At 37.2% G+C, this 14401-nt stretch overlaps 1 protein-coding gene across 6 annotated transcripts in view; it reads right to left on the reverse strand.

Moving 5' to 3' along the window:
• Positions 1-7601: 7601 nt before the first annotated feature.
• The window catches only part of LOC127662546 (60 kDa lysophospholipase-like), a 48095-nt gene continuing 41295 nt past the window's right edge, over positions 7602-14401 (reverse strand). For 4 of the 6 annotated variants that reach the window (XM_052153773.1, XM_052153769.1, XM_052153771.1 and 1 more), the window contains 2 exons: positions 9315-9341; positions 7602-8642 (listed from right to left, as the gene is read on the reverse strand). In XM_052153773.1, the coding sequence (XP_052009733.1) occupies positions 8598-8642; positions 9315-9341 (72 nt within the window). In that variant the 3' untranslated portion in view covers positions 7602-8597. The remainder of the gene's footprint in view (positions 8643-9314; positions 9342-14401) is intronic. The other 2 variants (XM_052153770.1, XM_052153768.1) reach the window with 1 other exon arrangement.

Below are 14401 nucleotides of genomic sequence, written 5' to 3' on the forward strand. Positions count from 1 at the left end.
AACTAGCATATGGAGAGGCATGATATACCAATGCAGGCTGCTTAACATAAAACCATAACATTTTTGAATTTGGACCAACACCGACAGAGTCTTCGTGCGGCATTTTTTCCAATAGCCTACCGTCATTCCACAGAGTCCAATACATATGCTGACTTAAGAGTTTAGTGCTGTTATCAGTAACACTTTACTTTATGTTAAATCATTTTGAAAAATTGATTTATTGTAAAAATAATCAGTACTTATTAAGTATGTCATAATTTTAGTTAATGCTAATTTCAACATATACTAAATAATTTTAAATATCAAAATTTGTATTTGTTAACATTAGTTAAATCACCATGAATTAACATGAACTAATACTGTAGATAGATAGATAGATAGATAGATAGATAGCTAGATAGATAGCTAGATAGATAGATAGATAGATAGATAGATAGATAGATAGATAGATAGATAGATAGATAGATAGATAGATAGATAGATAGATAGATAGATTAGATTGATTGATTGATTGATTGATTATGGCGGAATCTGACTCCCTGCCAGATTCTTACTCCCCGCTACCTGATTGATCCCTATCCCTAAAGCCCACCCCTACCCACCCCTAACCCTAACCTTAGTATGGAAACATTGATCCATATCCTTAAAAGCACACATACACCTACCCATAGCCATAACCATGTCAGTGAGTCACAACACTGCCATTGCTTCCTCTTGATGCTGGTGGTCACAAATATGGTGGTTGCAGGGTAAAAGTGAGGTCACTGAAACAGGTCAATGCTATTTACTTCCATCAGGAACAAGCAACAGTGATGCCACTGTACATGAATATCCACAATAAGATCCTCTTTCTGGATAGTGAAGATAAGCAGCCTTTTGAGACGGTCTGTTTTGGGGGTCCAAAAGTATACATTTTTAAATCCACAGAACATTTTTAATTGAGTCATCAGTTTGAATGCAATTTCATCATGGCACAGAGTGTGGGGTCAACAATGTGAGTGTTAAAACTATCTGCCATTACAAAAATTATAAAAGAGATTATATAAACTGAAAAAATGTGTTAGGGTGAGTGTAAATAAACACTGATTAAGGTTTGGGTTAAGCTGATTAATCTTTATAATTTTTTATTATTTTATATCCACTATTTGCCATTCTGTATTGGGTCAAGATAGCTACTCCCACCCCTGTCAGCAGTGTTTGTGTTCTAAACAAAGGACACACAATGGATACACTAATTGCAGTGCAATATATGTACAGTATGTAAAAAAAAGATTGAATAGTTAAACTGAAATACACTTTCCAGTCAGGGCCGTAGCAAGTAATTCTTGGCCCCATGACTGTATGTTGCTCTGGGCCCCTTTCATAGGATAGCATACACATTTGTTATGCCCCCCTAGACCTGTGGGCCCCTATAATCGTTACCACTGTTCATTAGCTACGACCCTGTCAGCTGTTGTCTTATCTCTTGATGTAATTGTTTTAGTTGTTGATGCAAACCCAAGCATACAAAATAAAATAGTGGTGTGCTTTTCATGAAAATTATGCATAAAAAGATTCTCAAAATATATCTGGTTCTAGATAGTCCATGCCTGTTTGTCAGACATCACCTAGACATCAGTTGTTTATGCCTGTGTATAATGCAGCAATTCAAACAGCATGTGAAAGGAAAAGTGAAACTTCTGGTCAACTAAACAAATAAATACTGTGCAAAATGAGAGTCCTTTACTGCCCGATATTTGAATCCTTTCAAATGTGTCTTTAACCATTCTGTTGTGTGGCGATTAAAGTCTATTTCAAGGCCCCTTCGTTTTGAATACTAGATCCTTAAGTACCAAGACGGATCCACATCCAGCAAAGGCTCCCTGGTGCTCATTGTTTGAGCAGCCGAATGCAAAACTGTGCTGTTCCTGAGCAGCTTATTGGTCACTTATTTGTTGAGCTTTCAAAGCCGAAAACAGGACATTACTGCTGCCCTCTTAATATAAACTCTTATCTCGTGTATACAGAGGAGCACGTTGTAGATAAGCAGGCAGGCATTATTGCCATAATATACTCGTTCCTGTAGACTATCCTTTGAAGGAGCAGGGTTTTGTCGCTACGATTAAGGGAATTATAGGCAGTTGACGGTTGACAATTGTGAATTGGAAGGGATATTGGCTCATCAACTTGCCCCAATATACGTAGTCGTAAGTTGCATTGATAGCCCAGCTTTTCAGATTAGTTTTTCGGGTCTGAAGGGTGGGGTATTATTGGTCCTTTACAGCCTGATGATTACAATCCATTGTAAAGGTGATTTACCACGTACACAAGCCTCTCCCGCACCTCCCTCCTGGATGGGGAAGGGACATCCTGGCACGGTGATGAAATTCCGCAGATCGAGTCTCACGGGAGCGCAGCTCGACATCTGCTGCCCTTGCGCATGTAAGCAAATCGCTCCGGGCTCCTCATTAAGACTTCTGAAATATCTTCCACCCAAACTCACCACACCGAGCTCCACCAGTGCGGTGCAAGACGGAGCGTTTAGCAAATGTTGCCGCTATTTAGGACGCGTCTCCCAGATCAAAAAGAGCCTTAGAGGACTCGGGTAAACAGAATCAGAGATTGTATTGAACGCCCATGAATAATTTAACAACGTCACGGGACAGCAAAATGTGGGTTCATTGAAGCATAAGACTGGAGGGAGTTTTCCTAAAATAATTGTTTCGTTTTGGTTCTTTTATGAATAAAGGATTGGATGATGTAGCGCGCGAGGGGATGTTTTAATACAAAGCAATTTGGTAACTAGTCAAAAGTCCACGTTCACATATGCTTGTTTAATCTAGCAGTGATTTGTATGTTGGTTTCAAACACCTAGTTCACAACTAAATCATGAGACCTGGCTGAAATTACTGAAATATAAAAAGAAAACTACACTTTTAGTTTTAATAAGTAATAGTGGAGTTTTAATAAACTATTAGTTTTAATAAGTGAACACTAAAAGGTTGAACTGTTCATGACAAGGGACTTTTCATAAATCTCAGGACGGTGTTAGTTATCTCTTTTTTATATGCATTGCAATTGTATACAAATTATTAATGACAATTTATGTTTGCCATAAAATGTTTTGATACTTTGTATGTTACCTGTATGTATATGCTTTTTTATACATAATTATTTAACTTTTGACATTTTTCTGAAAAGCCTATACCACGAAATTTGATGTCAGGTGCCCATTGTGACCGTCTGACAATACGCCCCTCTATTTGTGTCATTTTTTCACTGTCACGGAAGGCCAACGTGTATTAAATGAACCTAGTATTTAACGGTGAGAATGTTCAATAGCCTTTTTTGTAGACAAGTTTTTAAAAGGACAGTTTCCCCAAAAAATGATTGCTAATGAGGGCTAATTCTCTCATCATTTACTCACCCTTATGTCTTCTCAAACTATTACGACTTGTTCGGCTGTGCGCGATCTGCGCATGCGTCAAGCGCGAGGCTGCTCCTCTCATGCGTGTGTCAAGGAGGCTGCTAATGTCAAGATTTACAGTGATAATGGAGTCACATTTTGTTCTGTTTCTCATCCAAAACAGACCATACAGCTTTTAGAAGACATTTAACCACTTGGTTATATACCTTTACATCTTGTGTAGTTTTTGGACCTCGAAAGTTTTTGACCCCACTGACCTAACCCTAAATACTGTACCGTGATCAGTATGTGGTGGAACCGAAATTATATCGAGTGGAGTGTTGTACGACAAACAGTCGATATATGTACAGTGGTTGTTTGATGCACAGCTTGCAGCATCTCTGCATGGTTTTGTCGGGATCTGTAATTAAAAGCAAGGTCACAGGTCGCCCTTTTGCTTACCTAATGAACTGATGAAATTGTTGAGACATGATAATTGTAGATATTGATTTGCATGACAGTTTGTGTTCATCTGTGTCGTGCCGTTGTCAAACCTTAAGACAAACTCTTAAATCTTAAGGCTCGGCCCATTTAATCAAGCTGACAAACGAATGTTGAAAGGCTAGCAAAGACCGCGAATGGTCCCCCAGAGACTTGGGAGGCTTGAGTTCAGCACCACGGACAGCACACCAGTAAACCAAACACTGCTGGCAGGGTCAGTTTGGTGTGTCCTTTAATCTTTTGACTTTTGCAATGAAGAGTGTTTGGGATGGGCGAGACGATGATATTTTAATCTTGAATAAGCAAAATGAAAATAATTTATATTAATTCGACACAATATTAACAGAGGGAAACACAAGGGGGCATACGTGAGAAAGAAAATTACTTCTAAAGAGAAAGGATATACCACACAACAAATACAAAAGCTAGTCCTACGTACTTCCCACAGACCCACCAGTAGCCCATACCCATACCCATACCCATTCAATTTAATTGTTCCTAAATAATAGGCTATAAGACTATAAGCTAACATAACCAAACTGATGATGTTTTTGGTCCCAGTTTAGACCACAACAAATAAAACAACAACAAAAAAATACTCAACATATTTTCGTAGATTTTGCGTATGAGTATTCATATAATACCAAACTATAGAAAGACAGTGAGAGAGTGAGAGACAGAGAGAGAGAGAGAGAGAGAGAGAGAGAGAGAGAGAGAGAGAGAGAGAGAGAGAGAGAGAGAGAGAGAGAGAGAGAGAGAGAGACGTACATTTCACAAACGCACAAATGCATCACAACTCTTTAGTGTTTGCAACAAACAACACTTTTAATTCTTTTAAATGGTTATTTTAGCTTAGACCGCATTAATCAGAAAAATGACATAAATACATATCCGCTAGTAAATGACTGACTGACAAAACTGTTTACATATTATATATATATATATATATATATATATATATATATATATATATATATATATATATATATATTTAAAAAAAATTTAAATGGTTTTTTTTTTTACTTTGGTTACAAAAATATTTGCTGCATGGTGTAACCCAATGTACACTGAAAAAAGTACAATTTACCAAATTTTTATTTTTCAAGTTTTTACACAAATCTATGTAAAATCTGTGCAAATCTTAATGAAATAAAATACTTAACCTCATGATATAATATTGGTTAAAGTGAGTTGAGTTCATTTAACTTAAACATTTTAGTAAATACTGTAACTTTTACTTTCAAATATGATATCCAGTATACATGGTGCTTAACTTATCTTAGTAATATTTAAATGAAATATTATTAGAACATGTCATGTTTTGAACTTTGCTTACAAACACATATTAAATATAATGTATACCACATGGCATGGAAGCCTCCCACTGTGAAGCTTAATGCGTACTATGAAGTCTATGAAAAAACATATGAGGGTGACAATCAACAGATTATGTATTTTTTATTTTTTATTATTATTATTTTATTTGATCATAAACTGGTCATTTTGAGTAGAAAATGAACTTCAGGCTGCACTAAACAAGAAGTTACCAAACGTAACAACACAAATAACAATAAAAACGGTGTCAATAAAATTGCAAACAGAGAAACCATGCAACATCATTCTTTTTTTTACCAGCATCGAAAAGTTAAGTACAATTAACTTAAATTAGCAAATAAATATAGGGTTTCTGCTTTAGGATTGACACAAAATGACACACTGTAAAGTAATATTTCCTTATAAACTAGAGAATTCATTTTTACGTTTGAATGTAGAATTTACTTATTCTGCTATGTTCTTCACTACAAAATCGTTTATTTGTTCAGTGTAGTCAGGTTGATTCTTATATAGAACAAATTAGAACAAATAAATGATTATAATAAAGGAATAAATGGTCGTTCATTAACATTTAATAAACACATTATTAGCATATTTTTTTCCTGGCAAATTCTTTTTATTACAGTAGGCTATATTTAACAATATAAATGCACAACAAAACAAAAAGTTAGTTTTTAACAGTTAAGGTTAGCTCCTTAAACTAACAATAGGCTCTATATATATATATATATATATATATATATATATATATATATATATATATATATATATATTATTATTTTAATTTTTTACTACAGTGTATAGATCCACCTTGCACTTGTTGAAATGTCCAACAACTGGAGCCTACAACAGGTTATATAGGCTGATGTCCTTGTTCCAGAACCCAGTGACATTGTCTCCCTGATCAAGTGGTCCTAAACATTTCACAATTTTGAGATAGAACTGTTGAACTGTTTAGAACCACTGCACCAGAGAGACCAAATAAACCCCTCAAAGAAGATCCGACCCGGCGTTATCCACATCCGAAGGACCTTGTCTTCCGCCGTCTGTGGGGCCGTTCACACATTCCGTTCAACAGCTTAACTGAGCCCAACAGAACAGACCGCAGGAGGCCTGAAACGTGTTTTTAAAACCCTTTCATTTTTACAATAAATACTTTTAACTAGACATATCATCTTATAAACGCAACATTAATCAACACAAACAAACGCATCGCAGTAGACCTTATTCTAAGCGCCATATGTATTTTCAGGCGGTTTTCATTCCCGTCAAAATTAAATATGGCGCGATGCCATAAAACGTATACGCTAAAATACGTTCGTCTGAGGCATGTGTAAGCCTATGTGGACCAACAATTACAAATAGCGCAGACGGAACGCCAGAACGAGTCGAGTGTGAACGGCCCCTTACCGCAACTGCACCATAACTTTCAAAAAGTATCTCCTCGTTGAACGTAAACTCTTCCTGACCGAGTTCACGTCATCCATCCGAAATATGCGTCGCCGCCGTAGCGAAACAAATATTGTTACTAAAGTGCAAAGAAACGTCGCTGGCTCTTCTGAAAATGTCCTCGGCTCAGCTATACATAACTTGTGTGTGCAGTGTCTTTTTATACTGCACGAAACGTGTACAGTTCACACTGGGCTTTTCATTCAGACTGGAATGACGACTCTTCAGGTCCAACCGGCTTTTCTGGGTTCCTGGGGCAGAAAAAGAGCAATCGGAACAGCATCGTCTATTTTAACTAGTGCATATTCTTAAAGTTCAGCTTTAATTTTAGTTTAAGTATCCTCTTCATAATCAACAAACAGTGGCCTGAAAAAGTGTCTGTACACTTACAGTAAGTCACAGTTAAAAGTGTATTTAATTGGATATTGTTTTATCACTTATAACCTAACAACTTCTAACATCTCTTGGTTTGCAAAGTCTGCTTGTAGCGTACTGTCTTGGTTTGGTGTTTTGTTAGCAGATGGAATGTCACTGTGCAAGTGTTGCTGAAGTGTTTAAACTACTTTTTGTGGCTACTTTATCACGTAAAGTCATTTTTAATCAAGTCCATTCAGCAAACTTAAAATGTACAATGTCTAGATTATGTTAATCATTCAATTCCACCATTCCATAATGTTGGCAGATATTTACAGATTTTTGTGAAGGGTGACAGTAGAAGTATCAATGTCAAGTGAATCACACCAATGCTTTAGCCATTTGACATTTCGTTTTTCTATTTGATACAGTGACATCTGACTTAACAATATGCTGATTATGTTAACATTCTTGTGCAATGACTTTTGTCTTTGTGCTTAACACAACAGCTGATGGAACAACATGAAATTAGACATCTTCAAGTATAAATAATTTTAGTAAATACATTTCTCTTTGTGCTCGACAATTTTATTTAACATTTACAGCAACAAACCACAAATGCATTTATTGCCTTTTTCAGTCCTATTGACTCAACAAAAAGAACACAACAGTATAGGCATGTGCTAGGACAACAAGACCATAATTGTTTTTGCTTTATTACAAGACACATTTAAAATGGGTTTAAAATAGTTTGAAATAGTAAAATAGATTGAAACATTTCCTGAGCTGATCTAATAATTCAAGCATGACCAATCTGAAGAGGAGGACAAAGAAAAAAAAGAAACATTACACCTCATTTATATAAATTTTGGTTAACTAAAATTATACTTTGCTTTAGAAAGTTACTCACATGACAACTGATTACTTTTTAAAACGATAATCCAATTTATTATTATAATTTTTTTTAGCACATTTCTGTAAAAGCAGTGTGCTTTACATACACGTTTCACTAACATTAAAACTGCCTAATGTTATTCATTTAAATACATTTACAAATGCATTTATATGATTGAGATAGCACTGACAGATAACACATGAAGAACACTGGATGAACAAACAGCATGCACAGTTGACTGATTGTAAATGCACCTGAGACAGGTTCTGCAGCGGTCAAGTGCAAATGGTAATTCAATTATTACATACTGAATTATTACATATTGTGCAAGTAAGAAAAAGTTGAACAGTTTTCAGGTATGGGCATTTCTATATGTAAATAATAAATACATCATATTCTAATGAACATACTCCTCCATAAAACACATTAATATGTTCTCATATTGCTTTTACATTAGCACTGTGCTGTAAAATTCCCTGAATAATGTGCTTATACAGAAATAGCATTCTTTTACTGTCAATATCAAAATAATTTCATATCTGTTGGGATGGACCAAAGAATAAAAAAGAAACAATATGGCTTGTGCTTTTTTAAGGGGCTCACAAAGAAAATCGTGGTTTGCTGAAAATGAGAAACTGGAGATAATTGCAGGAAATAACAGCTAGTAGGACGGTCTCCTCAGGATCTTGCTGGGCAAGCGGTGAACTCGATAAACTCGCCATTCTAGAGTAGAGACAGAAAGAGAAAAAAATAGTACATTCATAAAAAGTGTGGATGGCTTGCAATATTGCATTTGCATTCCATTAAAGACATAAATAAAAATGTGCTTACTCCACTATAGATCAGTCATGCTCATGCTCTAACAGTCATGTATGTTCATACGGCATTGTTTAAAGCAAATGTCTTTGCTTGTTTCTGGTCTTTGCCTGAAATGATAGTTTAATGTCTCCAAAGAAACTAAAACTTTTTATGTTTAAGTCTGCTTGTTTTTAACATTTATTTTTCGGCATTGTGACCATGAAAATAAGCCAGTTAGTCAATGGGAACAGGTCCAGATTGCATCGCCAGCTTTGTCTAACTGTGTGTGGACTACTTTTGGAATGAAATGAGAAGTATAATGTGTTTTACAATAGTTTTAAAGCAACATTAGTGTACAGTTTTTAACTTTACAATCCACTCTGCTGTGTCCAGATCAATGTTTCCATCAGTAAAAATGAGGTGCATCACAATTCCAGCTGAAGATGAATTCAGTTCTCAATCCAGTCCTGTTTCTTGTTAATTTATGAGCAAAAAATGAGATCAGCAAGTGACTAGAATCTGACCATGGTTGAAACATGCAAGTCACCAATCACAGCACAGCTCATGCTGTATATAACAGCTCAAAACACAATTTACCTCTTCCTCATTCTCCTCAAATACTGGCTGCAATAAAAAGACGAGGGATTTTGTTGTCAAATTAAAAATGTATAACTTTGTGTTGCATTCAAGTATACACCATATCATGCAACAAAAATGACACTGTTGTGTGAATGAACTCTCCATGAGCAGCATAAGTGACTTTTACATAGTGGTAGACATTTCACTTAAAGGAAAAGCATCATTTGCACACCCTTATGTCGCACTGCAAAGCATATCCTTAAAGACGCACTCTTTTTTTAAGAGCATGCGCAGCAAGATCTTTGAGTAAAGTTTTATTTGGAACAAACACACACACACACACACACACACACACACACACACACACACACACACACACACACACACACACACACACACACGTTGTGTTTCCATGTTTTATGGGGACTTTCCATAGACATAATGGTTTTTATACTGTACAAACTTTATATTCTATCCCCTAAACCTACCCCTCACAGAAAACATTCTGCATTTTTACATTTTCAAAAAACATAATTTAGTATGATTTATAAGCTGTTTTCCTCATGGGGACCGACAAAATGTCCCCACAAGGTCAAAAATTTCAGGTTTTACTATCCTTATGGGGACATTTGGTACCCACAAAGTGATAAATACACACTCTCACACACACACACACACACACACACACACACACACACACACACACACACACACACACACACACACACTTCAAGTCTGGGCTCTGGCTGGGCCTCTCAAGGACATTCACAGAGTTGTCCCTAAGCCACTCTTGCATTGTCTTGGCTGTGTATTAGGGTCATTGTCCTGTTGGAAGGTGAACCTTATGCCTCTCTGGACCAGGTTTTCATTATGGATATATCTGTATTTTGTTGCATTCATCTTTCCGTCAACCCTGTCCAGTCTCCGCTGCTGAAAAACACCCCCACAGTACGATGCTACCTCCACCATGCTTCACCGCTGGGATGGTATTGCGAAGATGATGAGCAGTGCCTGGTTTCCTCCAGAAATGACACTTGGTCAATTAAGGCCAAACAGTTCAAACTTTGTTTCATCAGACCAGATAATCTTGTTTCTCACAGTCTGAGTCTCCTTTAGGTGCTTTTTTTGCAAATTCCAAGCAGGCTTTCATGTGTCTTGCACTGAGGAGAGGCTTCCGTCTGGCCATTCTGCCATAAAGCCCAGATCGGTAGAGTGTTGCAGTGATGGTTGTCCTTCTGCAAATTTCTTCCATCTCCACACGTGATCTCTGGAGCTCAACCAGAGTGACCATCGGGTTCTTGGTCACCTCTCTTACCAAGGCCCTTCTCCCCAGATTATTCAGTTTGGCTAGGTGTTCAGCTCTATCAAGAGTCCTGGTTGTTCTAAACTTCTTTCATTTAAGGATTATGAAGGATACTGTGCTCTTGGGAACCTTCAATACAGTCAAAACATTTTTGTAGCCTTCCCCAGATCTATGCCTCAACACAATCATGTTTCTGAGCTCTGCAGGCAGTTCCTTTGACCTCATGGCTTGGTTTTTGCTCTGATATGCATTTTCAGCTGTGAGACCTTATATAGGCAGGTGCGTGCCTTTCCAAATCATGTCCAATCAATTGAATTTGCCACAGGTGGACTCCAATTAAAGTGTAGAAACATCTCAAAGATGATCCATGATGATATGGGATGCACCTGAGCTAAATTTCAAGTGTCATAACAAAAGGTCTGAATACTTATGTCAATGTAATATTTCAGTTTTTTCTTTTTAATGAGCAGTTTTCAAAACTCATTATTTTTGCTTTGTCATTATGGGGTATGGAGTATAGATTGATGTAAAAATAATAATAATATATATATATATATATATATATATATATATATATAAAAAATATTAAGCATTTTAGCATTAGGCTGCAACATAACAAAATGTGAAAAAAATGAAGGGCTCTGAATACTTTATGAATGCACTGTATATACAGCCGTGGCCAAAAGTATTGGCAGTGACATCAATATTGTGTTTTGCAAAGTTTGCTGCTTCAGTATTGTAGATTATTTTTAACATGTTTCTGTGGTATACTGGAAAACAATGATATGCATTTCACAAGTTTTAAAGGCTTTTATTGGCAAAAACATTCAATATATGCAAAGAGTCAATATTTACAGTGTTGACCCTTGTTCTTCATAACCTCTGCAATTCGCTCTGGCATGTTGCCTGGCCACGGATCCAAAATTTCAATGTAATGATCTCAGAGCCACTTCATTATCACTCTTGCCTTGTGACATGGTGCTCCATCATTGCTGGAAAATGCACGGATCATCACCAAATTGCTCCTGGATTGTTGGGAGAAGTTGCTCTTGCAGGACATTTTGATACCATTCTTTATTCATAGCAGTGTTTTTGGGGCAGAATTGTGAGAGAACCCACTCACTTGGATGAAAAGCAACCCCACACATGGATGGTCTCAGGATGCTTCACTGTTGGCACGACACAGGACTCATGGTAGCGTTTTCCTTTCTTCTCCGGACTATTGATTTTCCAGATGTCCCAAACAGTCGGAAGGGGGCTTCATCAGAGAAAATAACTTTGCACCATTCTTCTGCTGTCCATTCCTTGTACTTCCTGCACAATTTAATTCTGTCCTTGAGGTTTTTCTTGGAGAGAAGTGGCTTCTTTGCTGCCCTTCTTGACACCAGGCCATTGTCCAAAAGTCTTCGCCTCACTGTGCGTGCAGATGCACTCACACCAACCTGCTGCCAATATTAAGCAAGCTCTGCACTGGTGGTGACACGATTTCGTAGCTGACTCCTCAGGAGGAGATGGTCCTGGCGCCTGCTGGACACTCTGGGACTTCCTGAAGCCTTCTTCACTGCAGTTGTACCTCTCTCCTTGAAGTTCTTGATGATCCGGTAAATGGTTATTTCAGGTGCAATATTCCTTGCAGCAATTTCCTTGCATGTGAGGCCCTTTTGATGCAAAGTGATGATGGCTGCACGTCTTTCTTTAGAGGTAACCATTGTGATTGTGATTGGAAGCACTTCTTCCCTCCTTTTATAGCAATCAGTCTGCTCTTATAATCCAATCAGAATGAGTGATTTCACCTGACTAGTACTCATTCACACTTTCCCAGGTGCTGCTGATATGATTAGTGAAATTATGTTAGCTGGTCATTTTGTGCCAGGGTAAAAAAAAAAGTGCAATTAGTTTTTTTGTGATGAAGTAAATCTTTTTGGCCAATTAAGCTTTTGCAATTATTTAAAATGCATCTGATCACTCTGCACAATAATCTAGAAACAATGTGAATCAACACCACATCAACTGAAGCAGAAAACTTTGCTAAACACAAAATTTATGTCACTGCTAATACATTTGGCCACGGTTGTATATAGCGGCCAACAGTTTGGAATAACGATTAAAGATTTTTCTGTTTCATTAGGAAATTGGCACTTTAATTGGCATAAAAGTGGCATTCAACTAATCACAAAGTATAGTCAGGACATTACTGGTGTAAAAACAGCACCACCACTACTAGCCATCACTCCAACACCGTATCCTTGAGTAATCATGCTAAATTGCTAATTTGGTACTAGAAAATCACTTGCCATTATATCAAACACAGTTGAATGCTATTTGGTTTATTAAACTAAGCTTAACACCGTCTATGTTTGTTTTTGAGTTGCCACAGTATGTAATAGACTGACATGTCTTAAGATCAATATTTGGTCAAAAATGGCAAAAAAAATGTTCTCTAGTAACTCATCAGTCAATCATTGCTTTGAAGAAAGAAGGCTATACAATGCTTGAAATTGCCCAAAAAATGAAGATTTCATACAAAGGTGTACACTACAGTCTTCAAAGATAAAGAACAACTGGCTCTAACAATAACAGAAAGAGATTTGATTGGCCAGATGTACAACTAAACAAGTGGATGAATACAGAGTCTCTAGTTTAAGAAATAGATGCCTCACATGTCCTCAGCTGACAGCTTCATTGAATTCTACCTGCTCAACACCAGTTTCATGTACAACAGTAAAGAGAAGACTCAGGGGTGCAAAATTGCAAAGAAAAAGCCACTTTTGAAACAGAAAAACTAAAGAAAAGGTCGGCAAAGAAACAACAGATAATTGGAAAAGAGAGTTATGCCCATACCCCATTGAGCATTTGTGGGATCAGCTAGACCAGCGTTTCTCAATGGGGGCGGTAACGAGGCAGCAGAGAGGGGGGGGCGCTCAGGCACAAATGGGGGGCGTTACTCCGAGGTACTCAACAGGCGGCCTGCGCAAAAATCTTTTCAGCTCTTCTCCTTAGCCTATGTCTTCGTCTTGCTCGGATTACTGCTGCCACTTCACCAGGAGGATATGCCAGGAGAGCCGCTTCTAAGTTACACATGCTTTTAAGAGGCGGAGAATTTTCAGCACAAAATAGAGGTGCTTTCACCGGCTTTTTCTGTACATAACGCGGAATACATAATTAGGCGCATAATTAGTGCTCAGGGCTCACACTAATGACCGTAATTAATAAAAAAAAAAGTGGCTGTTTTTGACGTCATTTTTTCTTCGGTTCAGTTCAGGTGGCCGAGCTGTTGTCGTTTTGTCATTTGAAATCAAATGACCGTTTGTAGGCTATTCAAATTTGAAGCCTAGTATATATTGCCTAGCTAATTGAGTGCGCGAACGACCGCTGCTTTTTCATTGGCCATTTAGGTTAGTTACGTTATTGTTCACGTGATTGGTTCATCTTAAAAAAATTTGTGTGTGAGCCTGAATTTGTTTGAATTTCTAAATACATTTGCAATACCTTTCAAACAATCCATGTGTTTTTGCATTTTTTTCCAAACACAATATTACTCAACTTGAGGCTTTTACATGTAGTTTAAATACAATAAGAAACTTCTGTTTCAGTTTTTTTTTTTTTTACCAAAAACTCAGGCTTCAGGTATCAGTGTTGCAATTGTTTGGCTGTAATAGTATTTCTGAAGTGTTTTTGGTTTTTTTTGTTTGTTTTTTTAAGGGGGGGGAGGCGTTAAGAGGATCATGAAGAGGTCAGGGGGGGCGTTTGTTCAAAAAAGGTTGAGAACCACTGAGCTAGACTGTAAGGTGCGTGAGAAGTG

Source organism: Xyrauchen texanus, chromosome 22 (assembly GCF_025860055.1).
Source record: "Xyrauchen texanus isolate HMW12.3.18 chromosome 22, RBS_HiC_50CHRs, whole genome shotgun sequence".
NCBI classification, from domain to species: Eukaryota; Metazoa; Chordata; class Actinopteri; order Cypriniformes; family Catostomidae; genus Xyrauchen; species Xyrauchen texanus.